This window comes from Dermacentor variabilis, chromosome 1 (assembly GCF_050947875.1).
Source record: "Dermacentor variabilis isolate Ectoservices chromosome 1, ASM5094787v1, whole genome shotgun sequence".
NCBI lineage: Eukaryota > Metazoa > Arthropoda > Arachnida > Ixodida > Ixodidae > Dermacentor > Dermacentor variabilis.
The window spans coordinates 186,820,783-186,833,394 of NC_134568.1; the positions used below are offsets into that span (position 1 = coordinate 186,820,783).

The 12,612-nt window shown below is 44.5% G+C and overlaps 1 protein-coding gene across 4 annotated transcripts in view; it reads right to left on the reverse strand.

Annotated features, from left to right (window-relative positions):
• LOC142589719 (uncharacterized) overlaps window positions 1-12,612 on the reverse strand; it is a 161,790-nt gene that overhangs the window by 19,080 nt on the left and 130,098 nt on the right. For all 4 annotated transcript variants that reach the window (XM_075701305.1, XM_075701287.1, XM_075701295.1 and 1 more), the window contains one exon: window positions 11,281-11,320. In XM_075701305.1, the coding sequence (XP_075557420.1) occupies window positions 11,281-11,320 (40 nt within the window). The remainder of the gene's footprint in view (window positions 1-11,280; window positions 11,321-12,612) is intronic.

Genomic DNA, 12,612 nt, shown 5'->3' on the forward strand with positions numbered 1-12,612 from the left:
ATGCATTTGAGAACGACAAGTTCAAGACTTCTCGGGAGCGAATGCGCACAGGCGCTTACCCAGAGTTGGAGAAGGCTCTGCTGGTTTGGATTAGGGAGGCCAGGAGCAACAAACTTCCTCTCAGTGGAGACATCGTTGCGATGAAAGCCCGAACGCTTGCAGCAATGTTGGGGATCGATAACTTCGTTTCGTCAGATGGATGGCTGACGCACTTTAAAGATCACCATGACCTGGTTTTCAAGAGCGTGTGTGGTGAAAAGGCGTTCGTTAACCAGGAAACATGCGCCACGTGGAAGGACGGAAAGCTGCGTGACTATCTCGCCGAATACAGACCGGAAGACATCTTCAATGCAGATGAGACTGCACTCTTCTATCGGCTTCTACCAGAGAAGACCCTGACATTCAAGGACGACGACTGTGCTGGGAGCAAACGCAGCAAGGAGAGAGTGTCGGTGCTGATCGCGGCAAACATGACTGGCACGGAACGATGTCGGTTACTTGTGATCGGGAAAGCCGCAAAGCCGAGATGTTTTAAAGGCGTGAAGACGCAGCCTGTGGACTATGAGGCGAACAAAAAAGCGTGGATGACGGCCGAAATTTGGACCGCAAGTTTGCTGCTTCGAACCGCAAGGTGTTGTTCCTTGTCGATCACTACAGTGCTCACGTGAATGTGCCAGCCTTGAGTGCAATACGCCTCGCATTTTTGCCTGCAAACACAACGGCTGTTTTGCAGCCAATGGACCAAGGCATCATCAAGAATGTTAAAGTCCTGTACAGGCGGCACCTCCTCGAGCGCATGATTTTGTGTATGGATAGCTCCACAAAGTACGAGGTGAGCCTGCTTAGTGCCATCCACATGTTGGCGCGAGCATGGGATCGTGTGAAGCAAGAAACAATCGCAAACTGCTTCAGGGCTTGCGGTTTTGTGGCAGCTTCTTCGGAGGATGCCTCTGAAATTTCAGCGGAGGAAGCGTCAACAAGCGAGCTTGACGGCACTGATTTTGGTGATGCTCTCGGGGACGTCAATTTTGAAGATTACGTCGCCGTAGACAAGGCGGTCGAAACGTGCGGTGCGCTGACAGATAACAAAATTGTAGAGATTATTCGGCCCCAGGAAGCGACCCAGGAAAGCGACGATGACGTTGAAGGCGAGACGCAACCTAAGGCTGCCGAAGTAGCTGCGGGCCTTGCTCTCGCGGAGCGCTTCTTTGCCGCTGAAGGTAACGCGGAAGAAGCGTTCCGCCACATCTACAGCCTGCAGAACTTGCTTTTCAGCAGCGCGATTCGGCAAGAAGACCGACTATTTTTCTTAGAGAAAATACTCGATTTTGCCACAAATAAAGTGCTGTTTTTTGTGTTTTGTGCTTAATTGGAAGTTCGTTTAATTCGAAGTTTTTTGCGGTCCCCGTGAACTTCGTATTAACGGGAGTCGACTGTACTTGCAGTTTGCACGAGTTTCGCGAACCATAAAAGCAGCACAGCACTATGCAATAACGAAACTACTGAAACACAAAAGTGTGGGCGTCGCGCAGTCAAACAAAAACGATACCTTTCTACCGCCCACGTCGTTGTCAAGGGTAATTTCAATTAGTTCTTTTTTCAATATACGAAATGAAACTGGACTAGCAGAATTTTATTTCATCTTATACTACAATACAAGCATGTTTTTTTCAAAGAGTGGTTCAATACTAGTGACAGAATTTAAATGAGGAGTGCTTTTGTCATCGGGCAAGTAATCGAATGAACCAGGAGAGTGTCTAATCATGTCCTGCATTTACTTCAATATCTCGATTATTAAGCTTATGCTCGCGATAATATTGATGCCGTAGAGATTCTCGAGCACTAATCTATCACTATAATAATAATATTTGGGGTTTTACGTGCCAAAACCACTTTCTGATTATGAGGCACGCCGTAGTGGAGGACTCCGGAAATTTTGACCACCTGGGGTTCTTTAACGTGCACCTAAATCTAAGCACACAGGTGTTTTCGCATTTCGCCCCCATCGAAATGCGGCCGCCGTGGCCGGGATTCGATCCCGCGACCTCGTGCTCAGCAGCCCAACACCATAATCTATCACTATAGATTGACTTAACATTTCCCTTTAGTGTCCCTTTAAAATGTGTAGTTATCAGTATAAATAAAGATTTCGTATTTTGATGAAGGGTTTGGTAGAGCTCTTGTAATTGGAATGCTACAGCACATGCCAGATCACAAGAGAAAAATAACCCTGCGCCATCTACAATGCTGCTTGTAGTCTGCTTTTTAGCTTCATTGCAAGAGACAAAAGAGCAGCAGCTCTGCATGGCTTTTGCGTTCGTTTACATGCACACGGCACATTAATTATTTGTTTTCCGAGCTTAAAGTGAATCAGTTGCTATTTAGTAAGTATATTTTAAAAAATGCATTTATCGAAACCTTTACAAACTTGGGGCGAGAAGATGATCAAGACAGGAAAGATACAAAAATGCTTCATTCATCACTTTAAATAAATACTCTTGGCTTTAAATAGCATAAGATTATATATATATATCATCAGCCTGGTTACGCCCACTGCAGGGCAAAGGCCTCTCCCATACTTCTCCAACTACCCTGGTCATGCACTAATTGTGGCCATGTTGTCCCTGCAAACTCCTTAACCTCATACGCCCTCCTAACCTTCTGCCGCCCCCCGCTATGCTTCCCTTCCCTTGGAATCCAGTCCGTAACCCTTAATGACCATTGGTTATCTTCCCTCCTCATTACATGTCCTGCCCATGCCCATTTCTTTTTTTTTTTTATTTCAACTATGATGTCGTTAACTCGCGTTTGTTCCCCCACCCAATCTGCTCTTTTCTTATCCCTTAACATTACACCCATAATTCTTCTTTCCAAAGCCCGTTGCATCATCCTCAATTTAAGTAGAACCCTTTTCGTAAGCCTCCAGGTTTCCGCCCTGTACGTGAGTATTGGTAAGGCACAGCTGTTATACACTTTTCTTTTGAGGGATAATGGCAACCTGCTGTTCATGATCTGAGAATGCCTGCCAAACGCAGCCCAGCCCATTCTTATTCTTCTGATTATTTCAGTCTCATGATCCGGATCCGCGGTCACTACCTGCCCTAAGTAGATGTATTCCCTTACCGCTTCCAGTGCCTCGCTACCTATCGTAAACTGCAGTTCTCTTCCGAGACTTAAACATTACTTTAGTTTTCTGCAGATTAATTTTTAGACCCACTTTTCTGCTTTGCCTCTCCAGGTCAGTGAGCAGGCATTGCAGTTGGTTCCCTGAGTTACTAAGCAAGGCAATATCATCAGCAAATCGCAAGTTACTAAGGTATTCTCCATTAACTCTTATCCCCAATTCTTCCCACTCCAGGTCTCTGAATACCTCCTGTAAACATGCTCTGCATAGCGTTAGAGAGATCGTATCTCCCTGCCAGACGGCTTTCTTTATTGGGATTTTGTTGCTTTCTTTATGGAGGAGACTATGGTGGCTGTGGAGCCACTATAGATATATTTCAGTATTTTTACATATGGTTCGTCTACACCCCAATTCCGTAATGCCTCCATGACGGCTGAGGTTTCGACGGAATCAAACGCTTTTTCGTAATCAATGAAAGCTATATATAAGGGTTGGTTATATTCCGCACATTTCTCTATCACCTGATTGATGGTGTGAATATGATCTATTGTTGAGTAGCCTTTACGGAATCCTGCCTGGTCCTTTGGTTGACAGAAGTCTAAAGTGTTCCTGATTCTATTTGCGATTACCTTAGTGAATACTTTGTAGGCAACGGGCAGTAAGCTGAACGGTCTATAATTTTTCAAGTCTTTGGCGTCCCCTTTCTTATGGATTAGGATTACGTTAGCATTCTTCGAAGATTCCGGTATGCTCGAGGTCATGAGGCATTGCATATACAGGGTGGCCAGTTTCTCTAGAACAATCTGCCCACCATCCTTCAACAAATCTGCTGTTACCTGATCCTCCCCAGCTGCCTTCCCCCTTTGCTTCTTCTGGCGTTACCTGTGGGATTTCGAATTCCTCTAGACTATTCTCTCTTCCATTATCGTCGTGGGTGCCACTGGTACAGTATAAATCTCTACAGAACTCCTCAGCACTGCTTTTAGGCTTCCTGGGTTCCTGAGAGAGTCTTCAATTCTATCCATATTATACTTCCTTATGTCAGCTGTCTTACGCTTGTTGATTAACTTAGAAAGTTGTGCAAGTTCTATTCTAGCTGTAGGGTTAGAGGCGTTCATACATTGGCGGTTCTTGATCAGATCTTTCGTCTCCTGCGATAGCTTACTGGTATCCTGTCTAACGGAGTTACCACCGACTTCTATCGCACACTCCTTAATGATGCTTATAAAATTGTCGTTCATTGCTTCAACACTAAGGTCCTCTTCCTGAGTTAAAGCCGAATACCTGCTCTGTAGCTTGATCCGGAATTTCTCTAGTTTCCCTCTTACCGCTAACTCATTGATTGGCTTCTTATGCACCAGTTTCTTCCATTCCCTCCTCAAGTCTAGGCTAATTCGAGTTCTTACCATCCTATGGTCACTGCAGTGCACCTTGCCGAGCACGTCCACATCTTGTACGATGCCAGGGTTAGCGCAGAGTATGAAGTCTATTTCATTTCTAGTCTCGCCATTCGGGCTCCTACACGTCCACTTTCGGCCATGCCGCTTGCGGAAGAAGGTATTAATTATCCGCATATTATTCTGTTCTGCAAACTCTACTAATAATTCTCCCCTGCTATTCCTAGAGCCTATGCCATAATCCGCCACTGACTTGTCTCCAGCTTGCTTCTTGCCTACCTTAGCATTGAAATCGCCCATCATTATAGTGTATTTTGTTTTGACTTTACGCATCGCCGATTCCACGTCTTCATAGAAGCATTTGACTTCCTGGTCATCATGACTGGATGTAGGGGCGTAGACCTGTACAACCTTCAATTTGTACCTCTTATTATTTTGAAAAAAACTTTCCCAGGTGGTCAAATTACTTTATTGCGGATCTTGAATGTACAAAATGTATAAAGTCGGGAATAAATACTAAAAAATAATTAGGAACAGTATTTTGGTGTCAGCATCACTCAGAACTGCAAAATGTTCAATAGTATTTCCGAGTGTGGTACTCCTTGAAACACGTCTCTACGCACAGTGCCTTATCGCAGTCTGCACACCTAAAATGCGTGTCTGTTCTCTTGGAGCGAGGAGTTGTGTTGGCGCACACAACATCTCTGCGTGCGGCTGCCTTGGGCAGAGGTCTGATGCACCCTCTCGCGTAAGCGCATTGCCGCAGAGAGTGAGAATACCTCGTGAGCGGTGGTGATAAACAAGCTAAGAGCACTGCCAATCAAGATAGAAATCAACTTCCGCCGCCCCTGCGAGAGCTTGCCGACAAAGAGAAAAACCACGTTTTGCGCGCCTCCGTTGCGATCACGCGGCGGAACCGAAACCGCGTTGCCACTGAGAGCGAGAACACCTTGCGAACGGCGCTTATAAACAAGCTAAGAGCAGCGCCAATCAAGATAGAAATCAACTTCCACCGCCCTGCAAGAGAGTGCCGACAAAGAAAACGACGTTTTGTGCGCCTCTGTTGCGATTACGCGGCGAAATCGAAACCGCCAAAGGGGCGTTGCCGCAGTCTGAGCGACGTGCTGAAGCTAGCAATCAGCTCTGTTTATCTCCCCAAGAAGGTAGCACCAATTTCAAACGCATCTTGTAAGTGCTAAGAGGTGGCAGCACCTCCCGGTGAGCACGCATCATCATTATGGCGCGAAATTTCAAACGGAGGGTCGGAACCGTACCCGTACAGCAAAGACCTTGCGGGACAGAAAACCGCTGCCGTACATGTACGGCGAAAACCTTCAAAGGGTTAAGTTTCACAACAAGACCTGTCACTCTCTCGTTAATGCTATAGAATTCCTGTATGTTACCAGCTATATCCTTATTAATCAGGAATCCGACTCCTAGTTCTCATGTCTCCGCTAAGCCCCGGTAGCACAGGACGTGCCCGCTTTTTAGCACTGTATACGCTTTTGTCCTCCTAACCTCACTGAGCCCTATTATATCCCATTTACTACCCTCTAATTCCTCCAATAACACTACCAGACTTGCCTCACTAGATAACGTTCTAACGTTAAACGTTGCCAGATTCAGATTCCAATGGTGGCCTGTCCCCCATATATATGTATATAATATTTTTTTTGTGTGTGTGTGTGTGTTTCCAAGCTTCGAATAATGAACATCTTTTTCTGGAAGCGTAGCAACAGAAAGTGGACCTGGAAAAGCATAAATGGTGAAAAAAGAAATTAAATTGATTTCATACTTTCTGCTGATCCCAGCATAGTGCCGGATGCAGAAGTATTAGGTAGGGTAAAGTACAGTGATCATAGGTTAGTGAGGGCTAGGATTCACCTCAATTTGAAGAGAGAAAGAGTAAAATTGGTCAAGAAGAAACAGGTCAACCTAGAGGCAGTAAGGGTAAAAGCAGCCAAATTCAGACTGGTATTTGCAAACAAATATGCAGCCTTACAACAGAGAGATGAAGATGACATAGAGGTTATGAATGAAACTGTAACTAGGCTGGCTTCAGAGGCAGCAAGTGAAGTAGGAGGCAAGGCACCAAGGCAACCAGTAGGCAAGCTCTCCCAAGTAACTAAGGACCTAATAAAGAAAAGACAAAGAATGAAAGTGTCCAACTCAAGAGATAAGATAGAATTTGCAGAACTGTCAAAACTGATCAACAAGGCGAAAATAAGCAATTTTCCAAACTATAACATGAGAAAGACTGAAGAAGCTGAAAAAAATGGACACAGCCTGAAATCAGTGAGAAGGAAACTTGGCATAGGACAAACAAAGATGTATGCACTGAAAGAGAAGCAGGGTAATATCATCAGCAATCTCGAAGATATAGTAAAAGCAGCGGAAGGATTCTATACTGACCTGTACAGTACCCAGAGGAGTCAGGATACCTCCATTAGAAACCGTAATGAACAGGATACAGAAACTCCTACTATAACTAGCGATGAGGTCAGAAGGGCCTTGCAAGACACGAAACAAGGAAGAGCGGCAGGAGAAGATAGAATAACAGTTTACTTAATCAAAGATGGAGGAGACATAATGCTTCGAAAACTGGCGGCTCTTTATATGAAGTGTCTATTGACTGCAAGGTTCTGCAAGGTAAAACTGGAAGAATGCAAACATTATACTACAGTGAAAGCTCCTTAATTCGAACTTCAATAATTCGAATTTATGGATAATTCGAACTGTATGATTTGGTCAGGCCAAGCTCCACGGAAGTCTATGTATAAAAAAGCCCGTTCATTCGAACGCGAGAAGGTTCCGCCACGGATAACTTGAACTTGGCGCCTGGCACACGGCCAGAGAAGCGCACCTACTGCCTACACACAAGGCTGCGTCGAAGGCAAAATCGGGAAGAATCTAACCGGTGTGGGGTCGGCCAGAAGGCGGCAGCGGCTGCCTCCTCTCCATTCTACGTTGACCTCCCAGGTCCGGTCCCTCCCAGTGGACTACGCGGCCAACAGAAAGGCATGGATGACGAGGGAACTGTTCGGACAGTGGCTAGCGAAGAGGGACAAAAAGTTTGAGCGTTGTGGACGGAAAGCCCTCCGGCTCGTTGACTATTGTTGGGCTCATAAGGTCGACGTTGAGACGAAGGCCATTGAGCTAGCCTTCCTTCCACCTAACACTACAGCGGCGCTGCAGCCCATGGACCAAGGTATCATTAAAATTTTTAATCATTTTACCGGCGCCATCTGTTGGAGCAAATTATTTTGTGTAATAATTATCAGGTGACGCTCCCAAGCACGTACAAGCATGTGTAGCGCACTTAGGAGCAAGTAACTGCAGCTACGATAGCAAATTGCTATCGCCACTGTGGCTTCGGTGCGCAAGCTCTACAAGGAGGAAACCAGCCACCTGCGCTCGAAGATGGCGTCACCACTCCCATGGTGGACGTTTTGGACGACATCCCATTTGCTGACTATGTCGACTTGTACAAGAGTGCAGTGGTGTGTGGTGCGCTGACAGATGAGGACATAATTTCTCAGGTCAGAAGCGCTGAACCTGTCGCTGCCAGTGACGAGGAGGGGGAGGAAGCCAAAGCGCCAGTGCGGCCCTCCGCTGCGTTGAATGCTGCCCGTCTCTTCTTCAGTTTTGAAGAAGGCGAAGAGGAGGCCTTCTGCCACACTCGCTCGTTGGAGCAAAAAGTCCTAGCTGTCGCCTTCAATGAAAAAAAGCAGACTACAATCACGGACTTTTTCAAGCATTAAATTTCTGACATGCCCTACTGCTTTGAAATCGCAGTGTACTGTTTTTCTCCTTCACTTTCGTTAGTTCAAACTTTTGTTAATTCGAACTGAAGCGGCTTCCACTTGCGGTTCGAATTAACGAGCTTTTACTGTAATCCACAAAAAGGGAGACGTTAAAGAATTGAAAAATTAAAGGCCCATTAGCTTACTTCCAATATTATATAAAATATTCAAGATAATCTCCAATAGAATAAGAGCAGCACTGGACTTTAGTCAACCAAGGGAACAGGCAGGTTTCAGGAAGGGATACTCTACAATGGATCACATCCATGTCATTAATCAGGTTATCGAGAAATCCGCAGAGTACAATAAGCCTCTCTATATGGCTTTCATAGATTACGGAGAGGCATTTCATTCAGTAGAGATACCAACAGTCATAGAGGCATTACGTAATCAAGGAGTACAGACTGCTTATGTAAATACCTTGGAAAAGATCTACAGAGGATCCACAGCTACCTTAATTTTCCACAAGAAAAGCAGGAAGATACCTATAAAGAAAGGGGTAAGACAGTGAGAAACAATTTCTCCAATGCTATGCACTACGTAATTGGAAGAAGTATTCATTGCTTTTAAACTGGGAAGGCTTAGGAGTAAGGATCGACGGCAAATATCTCGGCAACCATCGGTTTCCCAATAAGATTATTCTATTCAGCAACAATGCACACGAATTACAACAAATGATTGAGTCTGTGAAGGAGTACGTTTACCTAGGTCAATCACAGGGAACCCTGATCATGAGAAGGAAATTCATAGAAGAATAAAAATGGGTTGGATCATATACGGCAGACATTGTCAGCTCTTGACTGAAAGCTTACCATTATTGTTAAAAAGGAAGGTGTAGAATCAGTGCTGACATATGGGGCAGAGACTTGGAGACGGACAAAGAAGCTTGAGAACAAGTTAAGGACCGCGCAAACAGCGATGGAATGAAGATTGCTAGGCAGAACGTTAAGGGAGAGAAAGAGAGCGGTTTGGATCAGAGAGCAAACGGGTATAGCTGATATTCTAATTGACATAAAGAGAAAAAAAATGGAGATCGGCCGGTCATGTAACGCGTAGGTTAGATAACAGGTGGACCATAAGGGTTACAGAATGGATGCCAAGAGAAGGGAAGCGCAGTCATAGACGGCAGAAGACTAGGTGGGTGATGAACTTAAGGAATTCGCAGGCGCTAGTTGGAATCTGTTGGCGCAGGACATGGATAATTGGACATTGCAGAGAGAGGCCTTTGTCCTGCAGTGGACATAAAACAGGCTGATGATGATGAAGCTTATTTTCAAGAATGTGATTGGTTCCTTTTTTCCCATTCCTTTTGACTTTTTTTTTTTTTTTGCTGTTGTTGCAAGCCTGCAGTCTTGCCAGCTCGTGTAGCGTAGCGTCAGCGATGCTCACTGTAATCTTTCGTCACCGGACCACGGCTCAGAATAAACACACGCAGCGCAAGCTCGCAATAATATTTCCAACATGATAGACCACTACAAACAGTTTGGGAATTAATTCTGACGAGGGGAGACGCACGCGACGGACGCAATTCAGCCCAGGTCAAAGCACGGGCAGTCATCTCCTCCATCGGTGGGGTCACCTGCTGTTCGGCTCGTGACGTCAGTCTAGAGTGCACGCCAATTAGTGCAGGCTCATGTGCATCCGCCTTGGAGGATTAAACGCCCTCCTTTCTTTAAAGTTGTACCCGTCTATAGGGTCATATTTAAAAGTTTGATGAGCTTCCCTAACTTCTGATAAGCTTGCTTTTGATGGATTGTTGTGAAATGCACCAGAAGTACCTGCAGGGTGTCTGCTACATTCCGTCAGGTTCTCCTTCGTTTGTCAGAGCGGGCAAAGTTAGGCGATGTTTTGAAGACACGTACCATACTGTATTAGGATATCAAAATTTCCCAGCGTGTCCACAAGTGCTGCCATGCCCAGTGGTAGCAGAGTGCGGACGACTCAGCTTTCATTTCCTCAAAGCCTAACTGGCTACGTTAATGCCATGAATCAAGTAACTCACCAATGTTATTGTAATTTATTACTGACAACGAAGACGCTGTTTCGATGCCCGTAATGTACTCACGAGTGAAAATAAATTATGTGCGGCCTGCTTCGTGAGCAGCCATGTTTGTTTTGATGTTCCGCAGTGATGCAGTGGCTGCCGCCAGATAGTTGGCTGGTTGTCAACCCGCAGCGAATAGGTTTCCATAATTCCTGATACAATACGCCTCTGTATATGTGGGCCACTCAAATGCGCAATCTCTATCTCAAACTGCCTCTGCATGGCGCATTTGATGCAATATGCCTTCCTAGCGAATTACCTTGTTTACATGAGATGTAATACACTTGGAAGTAAATACAATATGCTTTTGTCACATTCATGTAAATGCAGCTTGTAATAATGAATTTGCCGAACGTAGCCTTATGGAAGCAGGAAAATGACTAAGTTAAAAAAATAGGAGTCGCACCACCAATTTTGGATTATCGTACCTCTCTCGCGACGTCAGCACTGGCTGATTCACAGAGTGTGGCACAGCGGGAGGTCATGTGGGGATTATGTCAAATTGTCCAATGATATAAATTGAGGGCATCAGCTTGACCTTTGGTGGCAATTCTACAATATCTATGGAGCTATGATATCTATACAACAGTGATACATGGGCAAACAGAAAATTATGATAGAGTTCTCAATGAATAATCTATTGATCACACTCAGCATAATATTTTCTTTTAGTGTCTTGCCCAGTGTAGCAAGACATAGCAGCATTTAGATAGCTCCCAAAAATAATCTCTACAAGCTCTACAGTTTCTAAGCTTCCATAAGCCTGGTACCCTGTAGCCATAAGGTGCAACACGCTTTACATCGAAAGTAGCAACTAGCAAAGTTACCAGGTACATTTTAATTCTCTTCACTACACATTCCATGCTGACATCAAGAAAATATGCAATAAACAGAGGTGATAGACGAACTTACCTATGGTGTCTGAAATAGACCTGTTTTCAGTAGCCAATTCCTGAAATGCAGACAGCACAACTTCACATACTTAGTTGTTTACCTTTCAAGCAAAAGGTGGTCAACACACATTTAAACAGAAATATTGCCTTGCTGTTGTGGATAAACGAAAAGTGCGGAAGTGTCACCCACATTTTGAACAAACAAACAAACAAACGACGTGCACATATTATGCTCCCAGAGTAAAACATGTTAAGAAAGTCAGTGCTACATGATGAGAGACGAATGTAACAAAAACAAGTTAGCTGAGGGTATAATTGGCAGCTCTATAGCTAGGTGGAGATTTCAAAGCGGATAAAGTTTAAAGAAAGACAGTACTCATGACATTCCTCTTTATTGGCCTAGTAGAGATCTAACTTCAGAGTGTCTTTCAGTATAGTCGTTCAATGGACAGTAATATAATGACCAAGCACAACAAAGCAAATAGCCCGGCAATTTTCATAATTCACATAGCAGACCATAGCAGGAAGCACCATCATAAAGATCAAGCTATTAAGCACCTAGACAAATTGGTTGAAAAAATAAATAAAAATCGGAGGTGTGGTGACGCATCTGCAAACAAAATGGGACTCTCCCTGTCACTCCGTGCAAAGAAGAAAACTCACATCTATGGTGCTTCCTGCTGAGCAGACCTGGTTTATTTCTTATAGGTAGGTAGGTGTATATCTCTTTTTAGGTGAAATAGTACTACCATTTTGTATGAATGTTTCTGAAGTTCCTGTCCTCAACAGATTGATGAGGTTGTGCCAATTACACAGGGCTAGCATAAATGATTCATTCATTTTGAAAATGCTATAGTTTCAAAAGTGTTACACGTACGCACAGGAGATATATGAAAAGAACCACAAACTCACCAAATTTACACACCCTCTACAAATATTCAATATGTGCCTCTTTTGTGACATGATACACGTCCAGACAATAATCGAGCTCATTCCATACATTTTGTAGCACAGTACTGTCAATTGTCTGCACTGCAGCACTGATGCATTCTCTGAGCTCGACTAAGGATTGTGGTAGTGGGGGTCCGTTAAGGGGGGACGCGGGGATCAGATCGCGAAAATCGCAAAAAAGATCGATTTTTGGCAACGACGCGTTTCGGTATCTGCAATGCCTAATCTACATTGTATCAAAATGGTTTGACCGAAAACGCACTAAAAGTGCCCGAAAAAAATTAATTTATCAGTGCGTAGGGCGAGAAAACAGCTTTAAATCGCGTAAAATCACCGCAGTTCGCGGAGCCCTAACTCGTCTTTCCCGCCACCGAACGCCGCCATCTTTGTATCGTTCGAA